Raw genomic sequence first — 19736 nt, 5'->3', positions numbered from 1 at the left:
TCCTGATTTGCTTAAAATGGCAGAATGACTGGGATATAAGAAGAGGCATTATATTAAGGAGAAGAGAGAAATCTGACTGTTGTTTCAGAACTTAGTTCTTAATTTTCACACTGATTTACTCAGGCAAGCTCCCACTGGTATCTTCTCAACCAGGAATGAAGCAGCTGAATTAAAAAAAACCTGTAGGCTGGGCTTACTGTAGCTTTTGGGTGCCCCCATCCAGATGATGATAGGGTTTCATGCAGAGACAGGCATGGACAGATTATGTATCCATGTGTGAATATTCACTGCATTCAGGTTTGTCCTACCAGATGCTCCTACTTTTAAGGATGGGTGATAACTTTAAGACTACACAGAAAGACTCTGACCAAGCTGAAACTCTTCGCTCCAAGTCTGCCATTCGCTAGGCTGTGCCCTAATCACAGGCAGACCTTGCTTTTTGTACCCATATAGAGTTTCTTCTACTAATTTCTATCAAAAGGATTGAGATGTGCCCTTTACAAAGGAAACCTAGAGTCTGGCCTACTCCCATTTGGCAAATCTTTGCATTCCCTTATGAAACAGATTAGCCCTCATGAGGCACTACTTGTCTGAGGCATAGTGTTTGGAGCAATATCAGCATGCGTTTTGCAGTATGATATGCAACAGGTAAAGGAGCGTTTGGTGATAACTATCCCACTTCAGTTTTGGAATGGCAATTTTAAAGCTGCTGTGATTTCCTTTTGTTCTGATTTATTATACCAAGAAGCCTGAAACCTTGTAGTTGAGAGGCTGTAGGAAGCTTTCTCAACATTTGGACTAAACGTCATGGGAAGGGGAAATGATACTTTCTGACGGCCTGTTGACTTCATGTCCCTCCTCCCCATTCATAAACCCATGATTTTGATGACAGTTCTCTCTGCCCCAGGAAGACATGCATGGAGAAGTAAGACTATTGTCATTTTGTCTTTTTAGTCAGGAAAGATTATATATTGAGGCTTTGGGCTAACAGCTTGTGACACTATGATGTTTCCTGGCCCTAAATAAAGACTAAAGGATTTTCTCAAACAAAAGCTTTAAAAAGATAATAAAATAGGTAGCTAGGACAGAGCTGGGGAATATGAGGCAAATATTTATTTGATATTCATAAACTCTAATGCAAGTTTTCTTGAAGAATTGTGCTACAGTAGTTCTGACTGATTGATGGAGAGTCAGCAGCTGTGGCATGGAAGCAAGACACTGGAGCAAATCCATGGTGGCCAGTGATAGAAATGATAATTTTATGGATTCTGACTCTTGCACAAAGCTATATTTCAACTGTTACTAGTTATGAAAGTGAAACGTCTAACTAGAAGCAGGTCCAGCAAAATCAAGTACATGACGTTGATGTAGCATAGAGCAAACATTTAGTTCATGACTTTGATGTAACATAGAGCAAGCATCAAGACCAAGGTCTTTAGTTTTAAGGTAAAAGCCATATTAAAATCTAAAAAAAAAAAAAGAAAATATAAGAGGCTAAAATCCAAAGTCTACAAGTTAGGCAGACTTCTGTTAACTTCAGTGACATTTTACAGATACCAGTAGTGCAGGAGGAAGAGGCTATCACTTCACCGTGGCAAATAAACTTTAAGTTTTCCTCTGGGGAAAGCTCTTGTAGATAATTTCTTCAGTGAGCTGAACTCTTAATATTCCTGGGTGATCAGAAAATTTTCCTCAAGGTATCCTGAAACATAGATTGTCGTTGTTAACATGTGTCAAATTTATCATTAGTACTTTCTGTTTCTAAAACTGTGCAATGACTTTTGACCCAGCCCAATATACCAGACTATATCCATTCCCAAAGGGGATAGCACGTATAGCAATTTCCTCATCCAGCTGGTAGCAAGTTTGCAACATGTGTAACTAGCCTGCAGTGATAGGAGTTGGCAAGAAATTGATGTTTAGAGTAGCAATAAATATTGCTAATGAAATAAACTTTATGAAATTGGCTCCAAAACCAGCTAAATGATGCATGTGAACGTGTAAAATTTATACCACTACTGTTTTCTTGAGAAGAAACTGACATCAGCAATGACTTTCAGATTCTTATTTCATCCAGTCTTCCCTTCTCCAGTCCAACCCTTCTAAGAGTCCAAGGTCCATGTGGCAATTAATTGAAAACATTTTTCTCAAAGAGAAATAATAATCAAGGATTTCATCATCCAACTTCTGTTAGAAATCAATGGCAAAAATCCCTTTTAAATTTTAAGAAAAAAAATTATCAGATTCAATGTCTGTAGCTACCAGCTACGGAAAGTATTAATCTCAGAGGTTTGGAGGAATTTCCCCTAAAGCAGGAAAAGCCATCAAAAAGGCAATGTGTGAGGCAGCAAAAGAAAAAAACAAAAAGGAATCATTGAAGAGAAACCTGCATTTTTCTATAATCTCTATAATGAGGATGGATTTGAAAATACCAACTCAGCCTGTTGTGTGTAGGCTTGTTGCATGCATTTCTTACCAAAGAATAGTAAATTTTACCTTTTCCTTAGTTTCTCAGCCAGGCTTGGCTGTATATTGAAAGTTTATTCTTAGGGCTTGGAAAGTCACTTAGCACAGCAGTGACTCTTACATTGTTTACTTCCAGTAGCTCATGAGCCTATGACAGACATTATTGATACAGAAATACAAAAAACCCCCAACAGAATCATAAACAAGTACCTTCTTTTAGGTTAGGTTTTGATGTAAAAGTTACTAGGGTTACTCACCCTAGTCAGTGTGTAAATCTGGTAGAACCTGAGTGATATTCACTGTGGTTTTATGCTTGTGACTGATTCTGTATCCCTTACATAAGAACACTAGCCACCCCTCTCCAGATCCATAATTTAAAGCCTTGATCTATGCTCTTAATCATAATTTGGAGGCCAGAGTTAGAGGGACAGCATGTACTCTGTCTGTCTTTGTTGGGGCTGTATTCTGTTCAGGCCCTGTGCACAGAGGAGCAGCTTCTGTGAAAAGTAGACTGCTGAGAAGTCCTGTGGTCTGAAAGACTTCTTTTAATGCTGTTTGTTGTTTATAGGTTTTTTCTCAGGGCCCAGCCAGCCTAAGCCTGGATGATATGTTGCAGGTGTGGCATCAGGTGTTGAGAACCTCCTCTGATAGCTCTGAGGCCTCTGCCTCTTTCCTGCATAAGTCAGACAGTAAAGGTGACTTGTCCTGGACACCAAGAGTATGTGGTTTGGGTATTTTCACTCATGAGAAATAGAGTCCGTGTCTCTGACAGCACATCTAGTCTCCTGCTTTGATGCCCCAGGAGAAGGTGTTATTTTCCACGTCCTTGACTTCCCCATATACAGTCATTTTGTTCCCTGGCTTGTACCATGAGGCTGGGTGATGCTCATCTCTGTTGTCTCCAGGCTGGCCTACCAGGCAAGCAGGAAAGCTATAAAAGAGGCTGGATGTCCAGAGGTCCAATTATTGGCACAGGTCTCTTTAGCCTTTTGCCTTAAAGCACAGGATAATAATCACCCAAGTCAGGTAGGGCTCCTGTGTGGGATCATAGAACTGTATGTGAACACTAGAGGAGCTTTGTATGCAGACCTTGTGGCATAAGCATGAACATGAAAAGGCTATTCCAGGGCTGCTATCAAGTCCTCTAGCCAAAACTAGGATGCCTCAGCATCAGCTGTCCTTGATGGAACAGTCTTTGTGAGTGCCCTAAAAGTATTGTAAATCTTTCCACTGTGACTGGACAGATGTCCACAGAACTCCAGGATACTGTGACTAGATTGCTTCTGGGACCTGAACTGTACGGCAGGAATTCTTCTCTTTTTAATCTATGCAGCTTTGTTGACATCTATGTTTCTACAAGTAATGGCTGAACTAAAGAAGTACCTTTAAATTGCTGAGGCTGTTCACAGATTGCTTGTTTTGAATGATTGTTTGCTAGTACACAAGACCATGTAAATTATGGCATGCTTGGTTTTGTTTCTGGGTTTTTTGCCTGTTTTTTGCATCATTCACACTTTCATAAAAGGGAGGCTAGAAAATTGAAGAGATTTCAAGATGGCCACACAAACACTTCTGGCGTAGAGTTTTCTATGAAGACATATTTACACAATTGTCCAGAGGTCTTTCGCATACCTTGAACATTCTTTCATGAACTTGAAAAAAAATTAAACTGCGTTTTCCCAGGCAATGAATAAAAGGAGCTTCAAACAACATCAAAGCAAATGTGTGCGTGGTTTATACCTAAAACATTGCAAATCTCTCTCTTTTTTTTTTTTTTAGACAGAATTCTCCCAGCATTATTATTGCTAAATTCACTTAAAACCAAATAAGTATTTTTCTAAGCATTTCACAGGTTTTTGGGACATTATTCTAACATCTGTTTTTATTTCCTTGTTAATTCCTTTTCCTGACTCTGAACATAAAATATTCAGGAAAGTATGATTACAAGCATACATTGTTTGTATGGTTTGAAAAAGCTCCATCTTAGTGTATGTTAGGATATACTCTTTATCTCAAAGCAAAACAATGAGAATGAAAATCAAAATGCCATGTATATAATGTAGAGATAATACTTTACTGTGCAAATATATTGTCACTAAGAAGAGAAAAGCAGGAATGTCAGTCAGCAGACTTGCAATTTCCACACAAAAAAGATGCTTGCAGGAGAAGGTCCTGGAGAAATCTGTTTTATCAGTTAGTTCTAGGCTGTGACAACAATGCCTAAGAAAATTGTTTTAAAGGAAACAGTTTTGCTACATACACCCCTGATTTTCACAAAAAGAAGCCACAGTAAATAGGGTTTCATACACACCAACCCTTTTTCTATACTGCTATATATTTGGTTCTGACATGTAAGTCAAAGTTAGATTTATTATTTTAATCTTATTGGGATTATTGCCTCTGCATTTGGGCAGCATGCTTTTTGGTCTCTTTCCTCTTCTACTCCTTGTTAGTTTTCTAGGGTAATAAACCTCTCTCACTTCCCTGACGTATTACTTTAAAATAATGTAGCATTTTTACAAGGAAATGATTCAGTCTTGTGAGTAGCATTCACCACTGATGCCTCCTGCTTTCCATGGAAGACGCTTTTAGTCAATTTGTTAATACTTTAGCGTATTGAAGAAAAAAAAAAAAAAAAAAGAGAAGTCAGCCCTTTTCAGACTCTAATTGTACCCAAATGAGATTTACGCAGATGAGGTAGATCCTGAAGTACCACTGAAAGAAGGGGGAATTAAGGATACTCTGTCCACCCAAAAACTGAAGAAGCTCGGTTGGAGGGACTGGGTTTCGTACTACATTATTCCAAGCATTTCTAGTGCACAGAGAGACATCAGAAAAACTGTCGTGTCAGAACTGTGCTTTTGCAGGGTGACATTGGCTCCTTAGCTGCTTAGCTGCTAATTTGTTTGCATGAAGACAGGTCATCCTATGCCCTGGGAAAGAGATGTAATTCACTCAGAAAACAATGTGGTCTTTTTGTTTATATCATTATACTGCGGGTGCTGTGCTGAACACTGTGTGTGCTACTACTGGGAGCAAGATGATACAAAATGTGCAATCCACTTCAAAGTGAGAGGGTTTTTGGTTGGTTAGCTGGTTGGATTTTTTCCACTGTGGAAGAAGTCAGGCTTATTAGTTGTGTATCTGTTCTAGCAACTATGGAGAACTCAGGAGGCCTGTGCTTCATTGCAATACTACTTGTTCTTTAGGACCAGTAGACTAGTGCTTTCTTTCTCTCAAGCTACCCAAATTTCAAAACCAGGGGAAAAAAAAAAAGTGATAATAGCTTTCTCCTTTGCTAGGACTTAAAGAGGAAGATTTCTAACTTTGGAGGATATCAGTGACATAAGGAGGAATTAAAATTCTGTACAACAACGCAGGCTCATTCATCCACAAAGTTATTTATTCTGTTCCTGCTCTTGACAGATTGCCACCGAGTTTTCCAAAGGAAGCTGGGAAGAAACAGTGACACCTTGTAGATATTCTCCTCTTGCTTGCTTTTGTATCATTTTCCTTACAGGCAAAAGGACAGGGAAGAACAGCACAGTCTTAATCAGTTGATTATGTATAAATGCAAAAGAATACACCCCAAACTCTTTGTCCTTTATTAAACTTATTATTTACTTGGCTTGTGCTTGTGCTGGAGATTAGAAGCATTATTAGGAACTTTCACAAAGCATAGTGACAAACCTTTCTGTATTTCATAGCCTTTTCTTGTGATATTTATTACTGGGACCAAATTGTGAAGTGGATTTTTATGGTGTTTGTAGCCCACAAAGTTCATCAATGATTTGCTGTCTGTTGCATTTACCAGCTCCCTTCAGAATACATAAAAAACATTGCATATTTCTCTTCCAGTTATCCAATTTGGCTTTGTCACACTCTTTGTTGCCTCCTTCCCTCTGGCACCTCTCTTTGCTCTTCTGAACAACATCATAGAAGTCCGTCTTGATGCAAAAAAGTTTGTTACTGAACTGAGGAGGCCAGATACAGTAAGAGCAAAAGATATAGGTAAGTAATGAAAAAACTTTACAGTACAGATAACACCAAAAAATCAATAAGGAAGAAAATAAATTATAGTAAATTCATTAACAAGTTCTGTTTTTCACTTACAGGAATTTGGTATAACATTTTGAGTGGTATTGGAAAGCTTTCAGTTATCATTAATGTAAGTATTTGGTTACACCCGTTTCTAACCATGATCTTGGGAGTTCATGTTGTCCCTCCAACATAATTTAAAAGTGAAGTTTAATTTTTCTCAATTGCTATAAAATATAATAAAATCTAAGTTATCCAGCTCATTCTTATGGAAGTGTAAATCAATGATTTAATTACAGACGAGATGACCACTCTCTCTATCCTTGTGTTGTGTAGGACAGGAAGACTAATTCATATAAGAACAACCAGTGAAGCAGGCAACACTACAGATAACTGTCAAAGATCTACTTCTCATTCATACCCATGCCTTTTTCTATTACTGTGCTAGTATAACTGTTAGTAGGAATAAAAAGGATGTAAATATAACATCCTAGATTCTAGGAGCAGAAAGTCCTCTAGCTAGACAGCATTAGCCTTTGTTCTGATATATACAGGTATGGTTATATCCCTAAACATAATTTCTCCCATAGAGTGAGTATTTCTGTAAGCGTAGGTTTTTTTTCTTGTTGTTGTTGTCTCACACACTCCCCAGGCTAAAAAATCTTAACGGAAAAATACATTATTTCATAGAAGAAGAATGATTACATGAACATTATGCATGTCTGGTATAAAGATATATTATATTTATTGTTCTACATGTATTCCTTAAGGAAAATTTTCCTGTATATGCTTTAAGATGAAAAAGACTTACCCCCTAGGAGCTTAATGGTAATACTATGTAGTGGGTTTTCCACCCACAGATCATAGAATCATAGAACCATTTAGGTTGGAAAAGACCTTTAAGGTCATCAGCTCCAACTGTAAAATATCGAAGGTATCAAAGCACTTCAGAAAGGCAGATGATTGTCACCACTGAAGGGGAAACTTATGCAGAGGTGTTATGCAATTTATCTAGTACAATACCTTCCAGCACAACAGCACTCTGTGGTGGTATGTAAGCTATCATTACAACTGGGAGAACTAGAATACCTCCAGACAAGCAGTGTTGTTTGGCTTGGGTGGAGCACTGGGCACTTATGGCTTGGCAGTTTCCAGGATTTAAGGTAGGAAATCTGTGTAGCCCTGCACATACCCATTTTGCTTTCAGGCATAGCTTTCAGGTTTCCAGCTGTGCTGGATGAGCAAAACTCTGCACCCTCTCAGTTTCACCTGAATACACTTTGCAGATTTATGATCCTTTGTTATCTTCTGTGCCAATCTAACTCTGAACAATTTTATTTCCTGCAGATTCCATTAAAATATCAGTTAGCTACATTTTGTTGACAGAAATGTAAATATGTGCATACCCAGTTTTAAAAAATACTGAATGCTCGGTTCTGCTTCTCCATCTGAATAATATTGATGCAGAAGAACTATTTAGCAAAATATAGCTCTAAATGAATCTAATGAATTCTTATTTATATGATCTAGATACTTCTGCTTCTGATTCACTGCATAATTATACCATTTTTATACCAGCATGAGATCCACCAATGTCAGATATGTAAATCCTGATCAGAGGGGAAAATGGAGGATGACTACCTTACACTCAACTGGTTTATCTCAGATAACACTGTGTAACTACACCAAATTATACTCCAAATTATACCAGCTAGCTATTATGTCTTCTTGTTTTTTTAAAACTAGTGATTAACCTCCTAATGATTCCAGGGATGGAAAAAAGTTGGAGAAACGTACAGTACATTAATTGGTTTTGCTATTCTATGCTCTGAGAAATATTCCACCTCCCTAACTACAATCTTCCCCTGGAGAGACAGAGCGGGTTACTGTGCATTTATGTGTGTTCTGTACCAGGTCTGGCCATTTAACTCTCATGTCATTACCTCTCTAAACTTAGTTAAACATGAAAATTATCACCTGAATTAACTTAATCTGAACTACATTAGCCATTGATTCATGATGCTGTTTGTTGGGTTTTTTTTTGTCTCTCAGGCTTTTGTAATTGCTGTCACATCTGATTTCATTCCACGCCTTATGTATCAATATGCATACAGTCAAAATGGAACCATGCATGGCTTCATCAATCACACGCTCTCATACTTCAATGTCAGTCATCTCAAAGCTGGAACACAGCCAGAGAACTCCCCATTTTCACAGGATGTTTTATTCTGCAGGTAAAGTACTTCTAATGACAATTTACATAGTCAAAGTAATTTCTTTGTGTCTTTTGTCAGACAAAATTTTTCCAAGTGAGAACTGATAGTATTTGTGCCTTTAAAAAGGTGGTTTTAAGAGTACAGCTTTAGAGTATTCTCACTGTGTTAGAAGTTTCTTAGAATGGTTTTTCCAGTGCATTAAAAGGCAAAATAAACATTTTAGGCAGACTTATTCAAATAAAACAAAAATAATTTCGTTATTGAAAGACATAATTTTCATTAAGAACAATACGTTTTTAAAATGGACACCCATTAATTAGAACCAGGCTTTCTTTTTCTTTATTAAGTATTTGATGAGATCTGAGTTTTCAATATATTCTGCCCATATTTAAAACCTGCACTGTTCCCCATATACATGTCTTATATTTCCGATTCATCTTTTCAGACTGGGGAAACAAGGCTCGACTTCCTTTAAAATATGTCCAAAATGTCTAGCCCACTGGTCCCTTAGTGCAGATACCTATGAAGCAGTTCCAGTTTACATGAGAAATCACTAACATGGTTCTAGGGCTCTCAAAGTAACCATATTTATAAAAATATGCAGAAATTCAAAGAGCTGTTTTAAGGCAATAAAATACAAGTCTGTTCAAAACCAGGTTCCTTGGGTCATTCAACAACCTGCCTCACCTTCCTTTTGGACTCCCTTGAAATCACATTGTGCTTTGCCTCTGCAATGGCAAGAAATCATCACGAAACTTGGTCTTCCATTTTCTTTGGAAGGAGAGCCTTCTTTTACATGGTTTTTACTATACACAAGTCTTTAATTGGCCTTCCTTGCTTTGATGCATATTTACATATTTTGCTGTCTTCTTCTGAGGTATGGCAAGGTTTTTGAATCTAGTACTCCAGATAGTTGCCATTGGAACCTGTCCTGATTCTAAAACTAGTTTCACCTCTGTCTTTCCCAGTCTCCTTTATCAAAGTCAGGTCTTTGCTTACTTTCCTTGTGTGGTTTTACTCTGAGGTCAAATTTTGGCTAAGGTGCCAAAGGTGGGATTCTTGAAATCTATCACCATATCCTCTCGGCACCAGTGTCAAAGTGAGGGCACAAAATCAGTTACCAAGCAAAGCAGAATGATGAGACAAATCTTACAGGTGACATTCACATACCATCTAACATCAGTTTGGCCTTTTCTCGTGATACTGGTTTATTGAATACTCAGAGACTGACGAAAAATACTGCTAGTATTGTAGAAGTTGTAAATAACAAGCAGTGTTTTCTGGTTAGAGCTTCAGAATTCTTTCTTCTTTCCTCCCATTCACTAGAATTCATTGTTCTTGATAAATCTGTATTCAAAATGCAGAGAGATTTCTTCATTACTACCCTATATTTCTGCCAATCTGATATTCAGAGTTTCTTAGAGACATTGTATTTACAGAGTAGACATAGATAGCTAAGGCAGTTGGAAGCTTTTAATAGGGTTACCGTTGTTATAACTGTTAGTGTCTTCTATAAATCTGCAAAAGCAGCTCTCAGTGTGACATAGAAGCCTTGTAACTAAAGCTGGTTAAGATGCATGTTTTTGTCCTACCAAAATCTTTGTCTTCATGTTAAAGTTGGGGAGAGAAAATATTTCAAATAAATCAGGTATTTTGATTTTTTAAAAATAAGACCCCCCCAAATTAAATTAATTTTATATATTTTCTGATTTTACCCTTCTGAAAATAAATAACTTTAGAAACAAGCAGCCACTTAAAAGCAAAGAGAGAAATTAACTTTGTAATTATGCTGCTAACAGGTGCTGTAAATTACCCTTCAGAACAGTTCACTGCTTTTCACTGCTTATTTAAGGGATCATATTCTAGCTAGGTTCCTGAAGTAGCCAAAAAACTCCCCTTCCTCCTAAATGACTGCACATTTCTAAATGTAGACTACATACCTATCTCCCACAAAATCAGGGGTTTTTTTCCCATACTGATTTTATTAGGGAACAAGATGTTTTTCTCAAATAGCTTGAGAAGGGCTAGATAAAAGTTCTTCAATGAGAACTACAAATCCATATTCATCTTAGAGAGTGTATTAAATATCATAATGTAATCACTTTCAAGAAAGAAATCTTAAAGTTGGCATTATTCAATGTAGCTTGTGTATGTTTATCTCCTGCTCCTGTGCAAGCAAACTATTCATACTTAAAAGCCCACTGATTTTAAGCAGAGTATTTATCTTGCCCAACTATAACCCACAAAAATTACGCATCTCAGTTCCATCACCGGAAGCACAGCAAATGCAGAGAGAAATCTGGCCCTCTAACGCAGGCACTCCTCTTGGGATTACCTTTGGGATGTACCTACCTTCTTACCTTGACTTACAACAGAGGCTGGATGAGTGCACAAATAAGACAACTAATTTTTAAGTAGGTAAAAAGAGCATGTAACTCAGTACAGCCACGTGCTGGTGTCAGGAACTTTGTCAAAGGAATCTCTGCTGCCTCTTGGGAGGAGGTGAGATGAGATTTGAGGGCAGACAGAAAGGAAAAAATAGCTCTCCAGTGCTTAAACCTGGATGCTGTGCTCTACCTGCTGCTTTGCTTGTGGCAGGCAGGGTAAAGCTCTGCTATTCCCCATTTCACTGTGTTGCTAGGAGCTCTCAGTATAATGTTATGTGTGAGAGTATGCAGCATCTCTGTACTTTTTAAGAGAGTTGTAAGTCTGTGAAATGCTTTTCTGCAATCAGTTCCTGGTATTTGTATCCCCAAATTAGCCCCTGTTTTCCTTCAACAGCATTTTGAGCCATATGGACCTTCCACTTCACTGTGACTTTGCTACTTTCACTTTCCTATTGTTTACCTGGTCTCAGTCACTGGCCTCTGTTTATGGTGTATGACTGCCAGTGTATTTGGAAGCATGTGCATTGACAAAGGTGTTGAAATGCACTCCTCAGATGAGCATGGATTCAACAGAGCCAAACTACAGGGAGAAGGAAACCACCCACACTAGGTATAAAAGCGGTCATGGCCAATGGGGGTCTATGCCACTGAGAAAAAAAAAAAAAATTGCAAACAATAAGCATATACTAGATGTTTGACCATGTAGTAGTCTGGATGAGAAACAACTATGAGAGCATTTCTATTCCATTATCAGGAAACAATTAGGAAAAGATGTCAGCATCCGCATTCACTGTTTTTTGTTATCATCTGCCTCATTTGAATCTTATCAAAATCACAGCTTTGGACAGAACTATCACTGTGATAAAATATGGGGCATCTAGCCTGTGTCCCAAGAGACAAGCAACAAACACTGTCCCTTAAGCTGGAACTAAAATCTGCTTTTCTGTTTCTGGCAAATATGTTGGGAACAAGCTGACCTCTCTTATTCTTAGATTTCTGTGACCTCTGGAGATAAATGTGGTTACAATAAGCCTGCATTTTGCTCCTTACGGGCATTGCCAGAGATTAAGGTATCTTAAAAATAACCATAACAAGCCAGAAACAACTCTCCCACCAAACATCCAGATACATTCTTTGAATATTTTGAGCAGCATTTGCTACAATGTTGTGAACTCTTTGACACTGCTTCCAAATAAACATTGCTGTAACGCCATTCTGATGCATACCATTAGCTGTAATGATTTTTTTCAGAGCAAAATGACATTTGTGTAGCTGGAGGCAAATTAAAAAGCAAACCTTGCTAAATTATGTGACATTTTTATTGGATTAGCCCTTTTAATCTTTATAATCTGCTATCACAATGGAGTACATGAAAGCATGCTGATCACACTGAAAAGAGGAAAGCAGCAAACGGAATCATTTAAGGGACTTCTTCCCTTAACACAAGTCTGCTTCAATATTCAGCAAGCACTACTTTCTTGTGATTCAGTCACGTTTTCTTTAATTTCTTGTGAAAGACCAGCTGGAAAAGGAAATTAAACAGATCAGCTTACTTAGACTGATTCACAGTTCCACCTAGATACACATTTTCTACCAGTCTTTCTTTTTCCCTGCATAATAGACTTTTAAAAGTACTTGCATATTTCTCTTAGCTCTGCCTGAAGTTCAGCTTGGTTTAAGTCTTGCCTAGTCCTCTCCATCCACCCTCACTTCTCCAACACATCTCTACTCTCAGTGTGCATTTTTCTTTTTTCCCCTCAGAAGGCTTCTGTGCTTTATCCTTAAACCACATTGACTACTTCATATTCTTGCCCATTTTCAGTGGAATAAGAGTTGTTTACTATTTTTTAAACAATAGCCTTTCTACCACTAGTGGTTTGCTCTTCCTAGCATACCTGCTGAAACAAATTTTTTAAGAATGAAGAGTTGAAGAGGTAAGGGAAAAGATGGACTTTTTAAAAAAGAAACTACCTGCAGAATGTAGTGGTTTGAAAAGGCCTGGGTACTTGCACTTTGAAGGCCCATGTGCCATAGAATAACTAAAAACGGAGGTTGGGAAGAGGTCCAGCTACCTTGTCTATAGCTCTGACAACATCTCCCTTCACCATAAATCATTTGCTAGTGTTCTCTTGAATGTAGATTCAGGCATCATAAGCAGTGTGATTTCCAGCTGAGCCAGGAGAAATTTCTGTGGGTCTGATGTCCTGCAACACTTACATAGTTTTGAAACTCAGAGTACATTAAATGGAAAACCCACCACAGTTGGTGACCCTTGCAGGTGAACTCGGGCTCTGTTTCAAGACTGGGATTGATTTATAGTGCTAGGCAAAATCCACAACAAACTCAGTGGTTTTCCTTGGCTTTGATGTTCAAGCAGATTAAATTCAAGGGAACTGAAGCATGAGGGAATCTACACTGTACAGAAAGGTACTAGAGGGGGAATCTCACAGTGCAGGCACAGCACAGGCCCAAAGAGGAATCCCATGTAACACAGGACAGAGAGCTTGGCTGCTGTGTACACACCACTGAACAAAACAAATAATCCAGGGTCTAACACAGCCCAGGTAGTGCTTCCATAAATTAATACATCCCTCAATTTAAAGTTGATTTCTGCTCCTCTCCTTCCTTCCTGTCACCATCATGGGTTGTACCTTGTATCCTTTGTCTCCAGAAGGTGCAGCACAGAATTGCATCCAGGATTTGAGGTTCAATTTCCTGGGGGAGGAACAGGATGTAGGGTGTGTGTAGACTGTAAATGTATAATCTAAAATGCAAAACCGTGTGGGTAGAACCTGAAGGTAATTTTGGTAAGCACACCTGCAAACTGAAGCTGACAGATTTTATATATGAACCTTCTCCATTATCCCCCAATGGAGGCTTTTCCACAGTCTAATGAATCTTACCGTCAGGAAGGGTTTTGTGGTATTCAAAACAGATTTTGCCTTTCTTAATTTCATCCCATTACTCCTAGTCAAACACTGTGAACAGCACTAAATTATCCCTTTCAGTCCTAAGGGCACAATTTGTGCATGGTTATCATGTCCAACTATAGATGTTACTTACCAAAGTGGAGCAATACATGTGCTCTTCTTTAATCTTTTCTGGTGAATCAGACTCCTCAGCCCCTGGATGGTTTTGCTGAACTGCTTTCAATTTGTTGCTACCTTTTTCTTTTTCTTTTTTTTTCTTTTTCTTTTTTTTTCTTTTTTCTTTTTTCTTCTTTTTCTTTTTCTTTTTTTTTTTTTTTCCTTTTTTTTTTTCACTGAAATCCCCACAGCTGAATGGCTGAACGCTGCATTCCAGGTGTGGCTTTACCTGAGCTCTTCAAAGTAGGGCTAATACCCCCAAGCACCATTGTGCCTTTTATTTGTATATCCACAAGTCATACTGTCCTGCTGCCATATTTCAAACTTGTGCTAACTTGACGGACACTGTAAGCTCCAGGCTATTTTCATTGCATTTTCTTTCAAACTCTATCTTTTCAAAGATCTTTCAATTGTTTTATTTTTAATTATTTTCCATTTCCCCAGATTATTCTCATTGTGCTTCCTGTCTGTATTTCTTATTGCTTTCTGTGTTTCCTGCTATTTGCAAAACTTTCCAATTTAGGAGCATCTGTGACTTTTATTAGCCTGTTGTTTGCTTCCAAATGATTGATGATAATACTAAAAGCATCGGTCTTTACACCAAACCACTAAGGCTCTGTTTTGTCCTGTCTCAGGCTAGACAGTTAATTTAGGAAGTGCCTTTCCCATGGCTCCCCCTGTTGTTAATGCAAAGACAGGGATCACCAAAGCATGAGTCAGATTTTACATGGGCTGAATTGTTCCCTAAATTAATCAAGGTTTAGGTGAGATGAATACAGACTTGTCTCCTTTAGTCTGAAAATGCCTTGGATTATCCCTATGCTTTAATTTTAACACTTCATTCCCTGTACACTGAGATCAAGTTAACATTAACAAAAAAAGGGGACATTTGTAAATCCTGGAAAATACGGACATTTCCAAGATTAGAACAATGTTCTGATTTTGGTTACAACTGTGAAACCAGACTAAGCTTGCTAAATTCAGTGGCGATATTCCGGCTCTACTTCTGGAGCTGCATTTCATAAGGGTAGGAGCATCTGGAGGATTTGATTCTTTAGGCTTTGTGATTGGAAAATCATGTTAATCAAAGCAATTGATGCAGGAGGAAATTGCTGACACTGTGTGATAACTGAGCTGTCTCCATTGACAGGTTCAAAGACTACAGAGAACCACCTTGGTCCCAAAATCAGTATGAGTTTTCTAAACAGTACTGGGCAGTCTTATCTGCTCGCTTGGCTTTTGTTATTCTATTTCAGGTAAGTCTGTTGAGTTGCTGCAACTTCAGTCACAGAAATATCATAATAAATAAATTGAAATGCATGTGCCAAAGAAGCCCATGTCCAGTAGAGCTTTTCTGTTTACAAATACCCAGCCTGATGTGCTTGCATTCAGCCTGCCAAGGTGTCAGAGGGCTCCAGCACAGGTTCGCCCTTCAGAGCACTGTGGCACACCTCCTCAGTGGAGATTTCCTCTCCCTTTATGGAAGGGAAGCCCCACAGCCTGCATTAGCCCCTGGCACTAGCAGTGATCCCCAAAATACCCCAGGCTCTTAAATGTTTTGGTTAAGTGGACTTGTATACTCTCGAGGGCACCACTTGTAAAAAGCACATAAATGTTATGCAGGCTTGTGAAATGCTGTTCTTTACCCAAAACAAGAAAGAAACAGAAGTACTAAGCTCTCCAAGGTCTATTGCTGCTTTCTACAAGTAAATGGATTAAATCCTCCCCACTGTGGAGATTTCATTGGAAAGGGATTTACTACCATGGATTGCCTTCTGAGCGGCAGAAGCCTTCTAGTCTCCCCCATGATCTGGGATTCCTCCACAGTCAAATTGGGCCCACCACTCATATTGAAATCTGCTTATCTTTTCTCCTCACCTGCCAAATATTCCTAAGTGTGACTGTGAGTCTTGCCTGTTTTATATTGCCCTCTTCTGCTTCTTTGCTCTCTCTTCAGTAGTTTTCCACTGCCAGCTGCAAAATATTTGAAACCAACTGGTTTTGCTGGGCTTCAGATAGCCTGCCAGTTGTTCTGCCAGAGTACATTCCCTGGTTAATTAGCTCCATTGTCTCAGATGGAGATGGAGGGTTCATACTAGTAGCCTTGTCAGCAAGCATTCTCACACATTTTGAGGCATAACACAACACAGCAGTTTTCAAAGCATTATCATGATAATATAAACCCCAAAGCACAATTTTTATATAAATTTCACAAACAAGCAAAACTTTTTGCCCAGTCTGCTTCCTGCCTCCGTCTTACGAGCATCACCTGTAACGACCTTGACACCTGAGGTACAGGGTTGTGTCTTGCATGCTGTGGTAATGTAAAAAAGTCCTGCTTGTCAGCAGACAGAAGGATTTGAGGACAGAATGACCACAAAAGTTGTCTGCTGTTTGCTCAAGCCACATTGGAAACACATGGGTACGATTGTGTTGGAGGATGCTTTCACTGATGTTGCCCTTATAGTAATGTTTTTTGAACTCAGTCTTAATGAATTTGATGTTGAGAACAGAGCACCTTTGAATGCCTGTAAGAAATAAGGCTGTTTTAGCTGCTTAGGCCATGAATCATTTGATGAATCCAAGTCCTTTCCCATTTCAAACCTGACTAAAGCATGTGTTTAATTCAGCCACTCCACTGAGGGGAAGTTGTGCACAAATGCGAGCTATTTCTTGAACTAAGGCCTTACTCAACTGCTTACTACTGCATGCCATCAGCAAAATGTATTTGATACCTGCCTCCTAGCTATTGAAGAGGTTTGGTTTTGCTCTAGTGCGAATATTTTGGATTTTTTGTACTTGCTTCACATCTGTTGTTGTGTTTGCAGAACTTGGTGATGTTCCTCAGTGTTCTGGTTGACTGGATGATTCCTGACATCCCCAAGGACATCAGTGAACAGATCAAAAAGGAGAAAAGCGTGCTTGTTGACTTCTTCCTGAAGGAAGAACATGAAAAACTGAAGCTGATTGAAAGCTTTATTGCACGTGACAAACAGAAATGCAAAAGTGGGACCAAAGGTGAAAGGATCCGGGCTGCCAGCTTCTGCCAGTTTAACCGAAGTCAGAAAGGCAGCTTTGCCTCCTTTAGCTCACAGCACACAGAAGTGTGACTCCTTAGGGAAGGGTAACATACTATGCTTACCTCTGCAATACCTGCTTACTGTGTGATGTGATTCTGAACCTGGAGCACGGGAGGGAGAGACAGTCAAGGAAGGGACAGGAAGCAAAAAGGAGGCTTCTTTTGCTTCGTTAGAAACTCCATGTGCAAGGGTCTCCATTACATTTTATATGCTACCTGAGCTGCAACATTTTCAGACTTTATCAGTGCGAGATAAGGGCTATATTGTGGCTGTAGCTGCTCCTTGTGGTGATGCATATGAGTTGGGTAGGCACACAGGAATTTTCACTCATGCAGTCTCAGCAATAGGACCACAACCGTCCCTCTTCCCGCAGAGACCCTCCTGTGGGGCACGGGGAGTAGAAGGGACACTCCTGCCCTAGCATCTATCTTCTGGCAGATCTGACCGACCACAGTGAAGTGAGCACAATGCATGGTCTCACGGCTTGAGCTGCCAGCAGATGGTTTATAAACATGTGGAGTCTCAAGGAGTCATTGTGCCTTCTTAAAGTACACTGCCACTTGGTGCTGCAAGGCTGTTGTTAAGGGCACAGAGCTGTGGGAACAGAAAGAATGAAAATCAGTGAGCACCTTCACCTACAGATATATTGTGTTTTGCTTAGCAGGAACCTGAATGTATGTGCTTATGGGCAGAGAGACCACAACATACGCATGCATCAGAATGAAGTAAAGCTGTTAGAACTAGGGAAGCTCATTGTTATTCATTGTCCCGAACAAATAAACTTCGCATGTTTGATTCTCCTCTCACTTAGACTGGGAATAGAGCCAGTATCAAGAGGAATCACGACACTAAACCAACACCAGTGGAAAGCTGATGAGTGAGAATGGAATCAAGCCCTGTAAATCATATGGCATCTTCGTGTACATTGCGCGTAAAGTAACAAAAGTTGCTGCTGTTGTGCTTTTACTGTAAAGTAAAATATCTTGCAGTACTGCATTTTATTGGAAGATAAACATATTCACTAACCAAGCTTTAATCTACAAGCATTTAATGAATAACTTTATTCTGTAATGAATGAAATAAAATTTTCTTTAAAAGCTGATTCTTTTACTGTAGATTGTGTCTCTAACCCAAGCTGAAACTTGGAGTCTGTATAAAAGATTTTCCTTTTTTTTTGTCTTCTCAACAATGCTTCCAATACCATCAAAAACATAAACCAAAAGAAGTGCTTCCATTTCAGGTGTTGTATAAAATATAATTGCTCTTTAACATTATAATGATATTTTATATATTTCTGAAGCCTAAGGATTTGTTTGTTCCCTTAGATGTAAAGATCTTTTTCTGTAAGAATTTTTGGTAATTTAATGAGAGATGTGAAAATAATTATGTTTTTTTTTCATTCTGTGCCTAAACTAAAGAAAATGGGAGAACTGTTTCAGGGTGGGCTGAAATGACAAGTTTCATTCTGGAGTTTCATTTTTAAAGTTTCATTTAGGGGTATTTATCCCTTCTATATAGTAGATCAATCTTCAAATAATAATGTCAACTTCAATAAAATTACAAATGTTTAATTTTGTTGAACCAAAAGTCTGACCTCTACAAATGTTTTCTTCTTTTTCCCCTGTCAAAACTAATTTGATGAATTTTAAATTAATTCAGAAAGAGTTCTGCTGACTTTTGACACTGCTTTTGGTTTTTTGTTTTTTTTTTTTTAAATGAATAGCTATTTGGTATGGATATTTCCCAGATCTGAATTTGACTATATACACTCAAGGCTATAAATACAGCCTGTAAATGTGCAAAAATGTGTAGTATTACAAGATTTCTCCCTTTTTTATATACACATGTACTAAGACAAGCTATCTGACGAGCTTCTGACACAATGTACTGGGTATAATCTATGGTTATATGGTGTTTCTAGTTGATTGAGATAGGTAGAAAAATTTTAGGAAAATAGCCAGCGCCTTAAAAACAGTTTAAGCTTTTTCTTAGTATAAATACCTTATAGTCACCTGTGGTCATGTGAACAACACCCTTGTCAGGCCCAAAAGTCATGTTGTTACATTTGGGGAGGCTGAGAGGATGGGATTTGTATGACCAAAACATAGGTATTAAAATTTAGGTAGGTTCTCTCCGCAGTCACCAGAGAGAGAAGGGCACCACCAGCCAGCTACTCATCCCATCTTGACACTGCTGTGGGCAGATGAATCACTTTGGAGGATGCCCATCTCCTTCCCTGTACTGCAGCAGGAGCCCCGATGCCTGTCTTAGATTGTGCACTTGGGCTTCAGGTTGCAGAAGTCCAGCACCTAACCTCCTGAGTCAGAGTACTTAAGATGTTTAGATCATTGAAAGAATTAGAAACAGCTAGTTTCCTAGTTGATTATGCTTCTTCTGTTTTGTTTTAATTTTGCTAGGTGCCTGAATCAATATCTTTTGTAAGAATATGGCTTCCTGCTGGAA

General features: G+C 38.7%; 1 protein-coding gene across 1 annotated transcript in view; it reads left to right on the top strand.

Annotated features, from left to right (window-relative positions):
- ANO2 (anoctamin 2) overlaps window positions 1–18854 on the top strand; it is a 199100-nt gene extending 180246 nt beyond the window's left edge. The window contains exons 21-25 of the mRNA XM_075088002.1: window positions 6325–6477; window positions 6582–6634; window positions 8557–8738; window positions 15344–15449; window positions 17022–18854. Coding sequence (XP_074944103.1) covers window positions 6325–6477; window positions 6582–6634; window positions 8557–8738; window positions 15344–15449; window positions 17022–17303 — 776 coding nt within the window. The 3' untranslated portion in view covers window positions 17304–18854. The remainder of the gene's footprint in view (window positions 1–6324; window positions 6478–6581; window positions 6635–8556; window positions 8739–15343; window positions 15450–17021) is intronic.
- The last annotated feature ends 882 nt before the right edge of the window (window positions 18855–19736 follow it).

This window comes from Phalacrocorax aristotelis, chromosome 1, assembly GCF_949628215.1.
Source record: "Phalacrocorax aristotelis chromosome 1, bGulAri2.1, whole genome shotgun sequence".
Classification (NCBI taxonomy): domain Eukaryota; kingdom Metazoa; phylum Chordata; class Aves; order Suliformes; family Phalacrocoracidae; genus Phalacrocorax; species Phalacrocorax aristotelis.
Note: the sequence above shows the minus strand (reverse complement) of the source record. Positions and strands in the feature narration are given on the sequence as shown.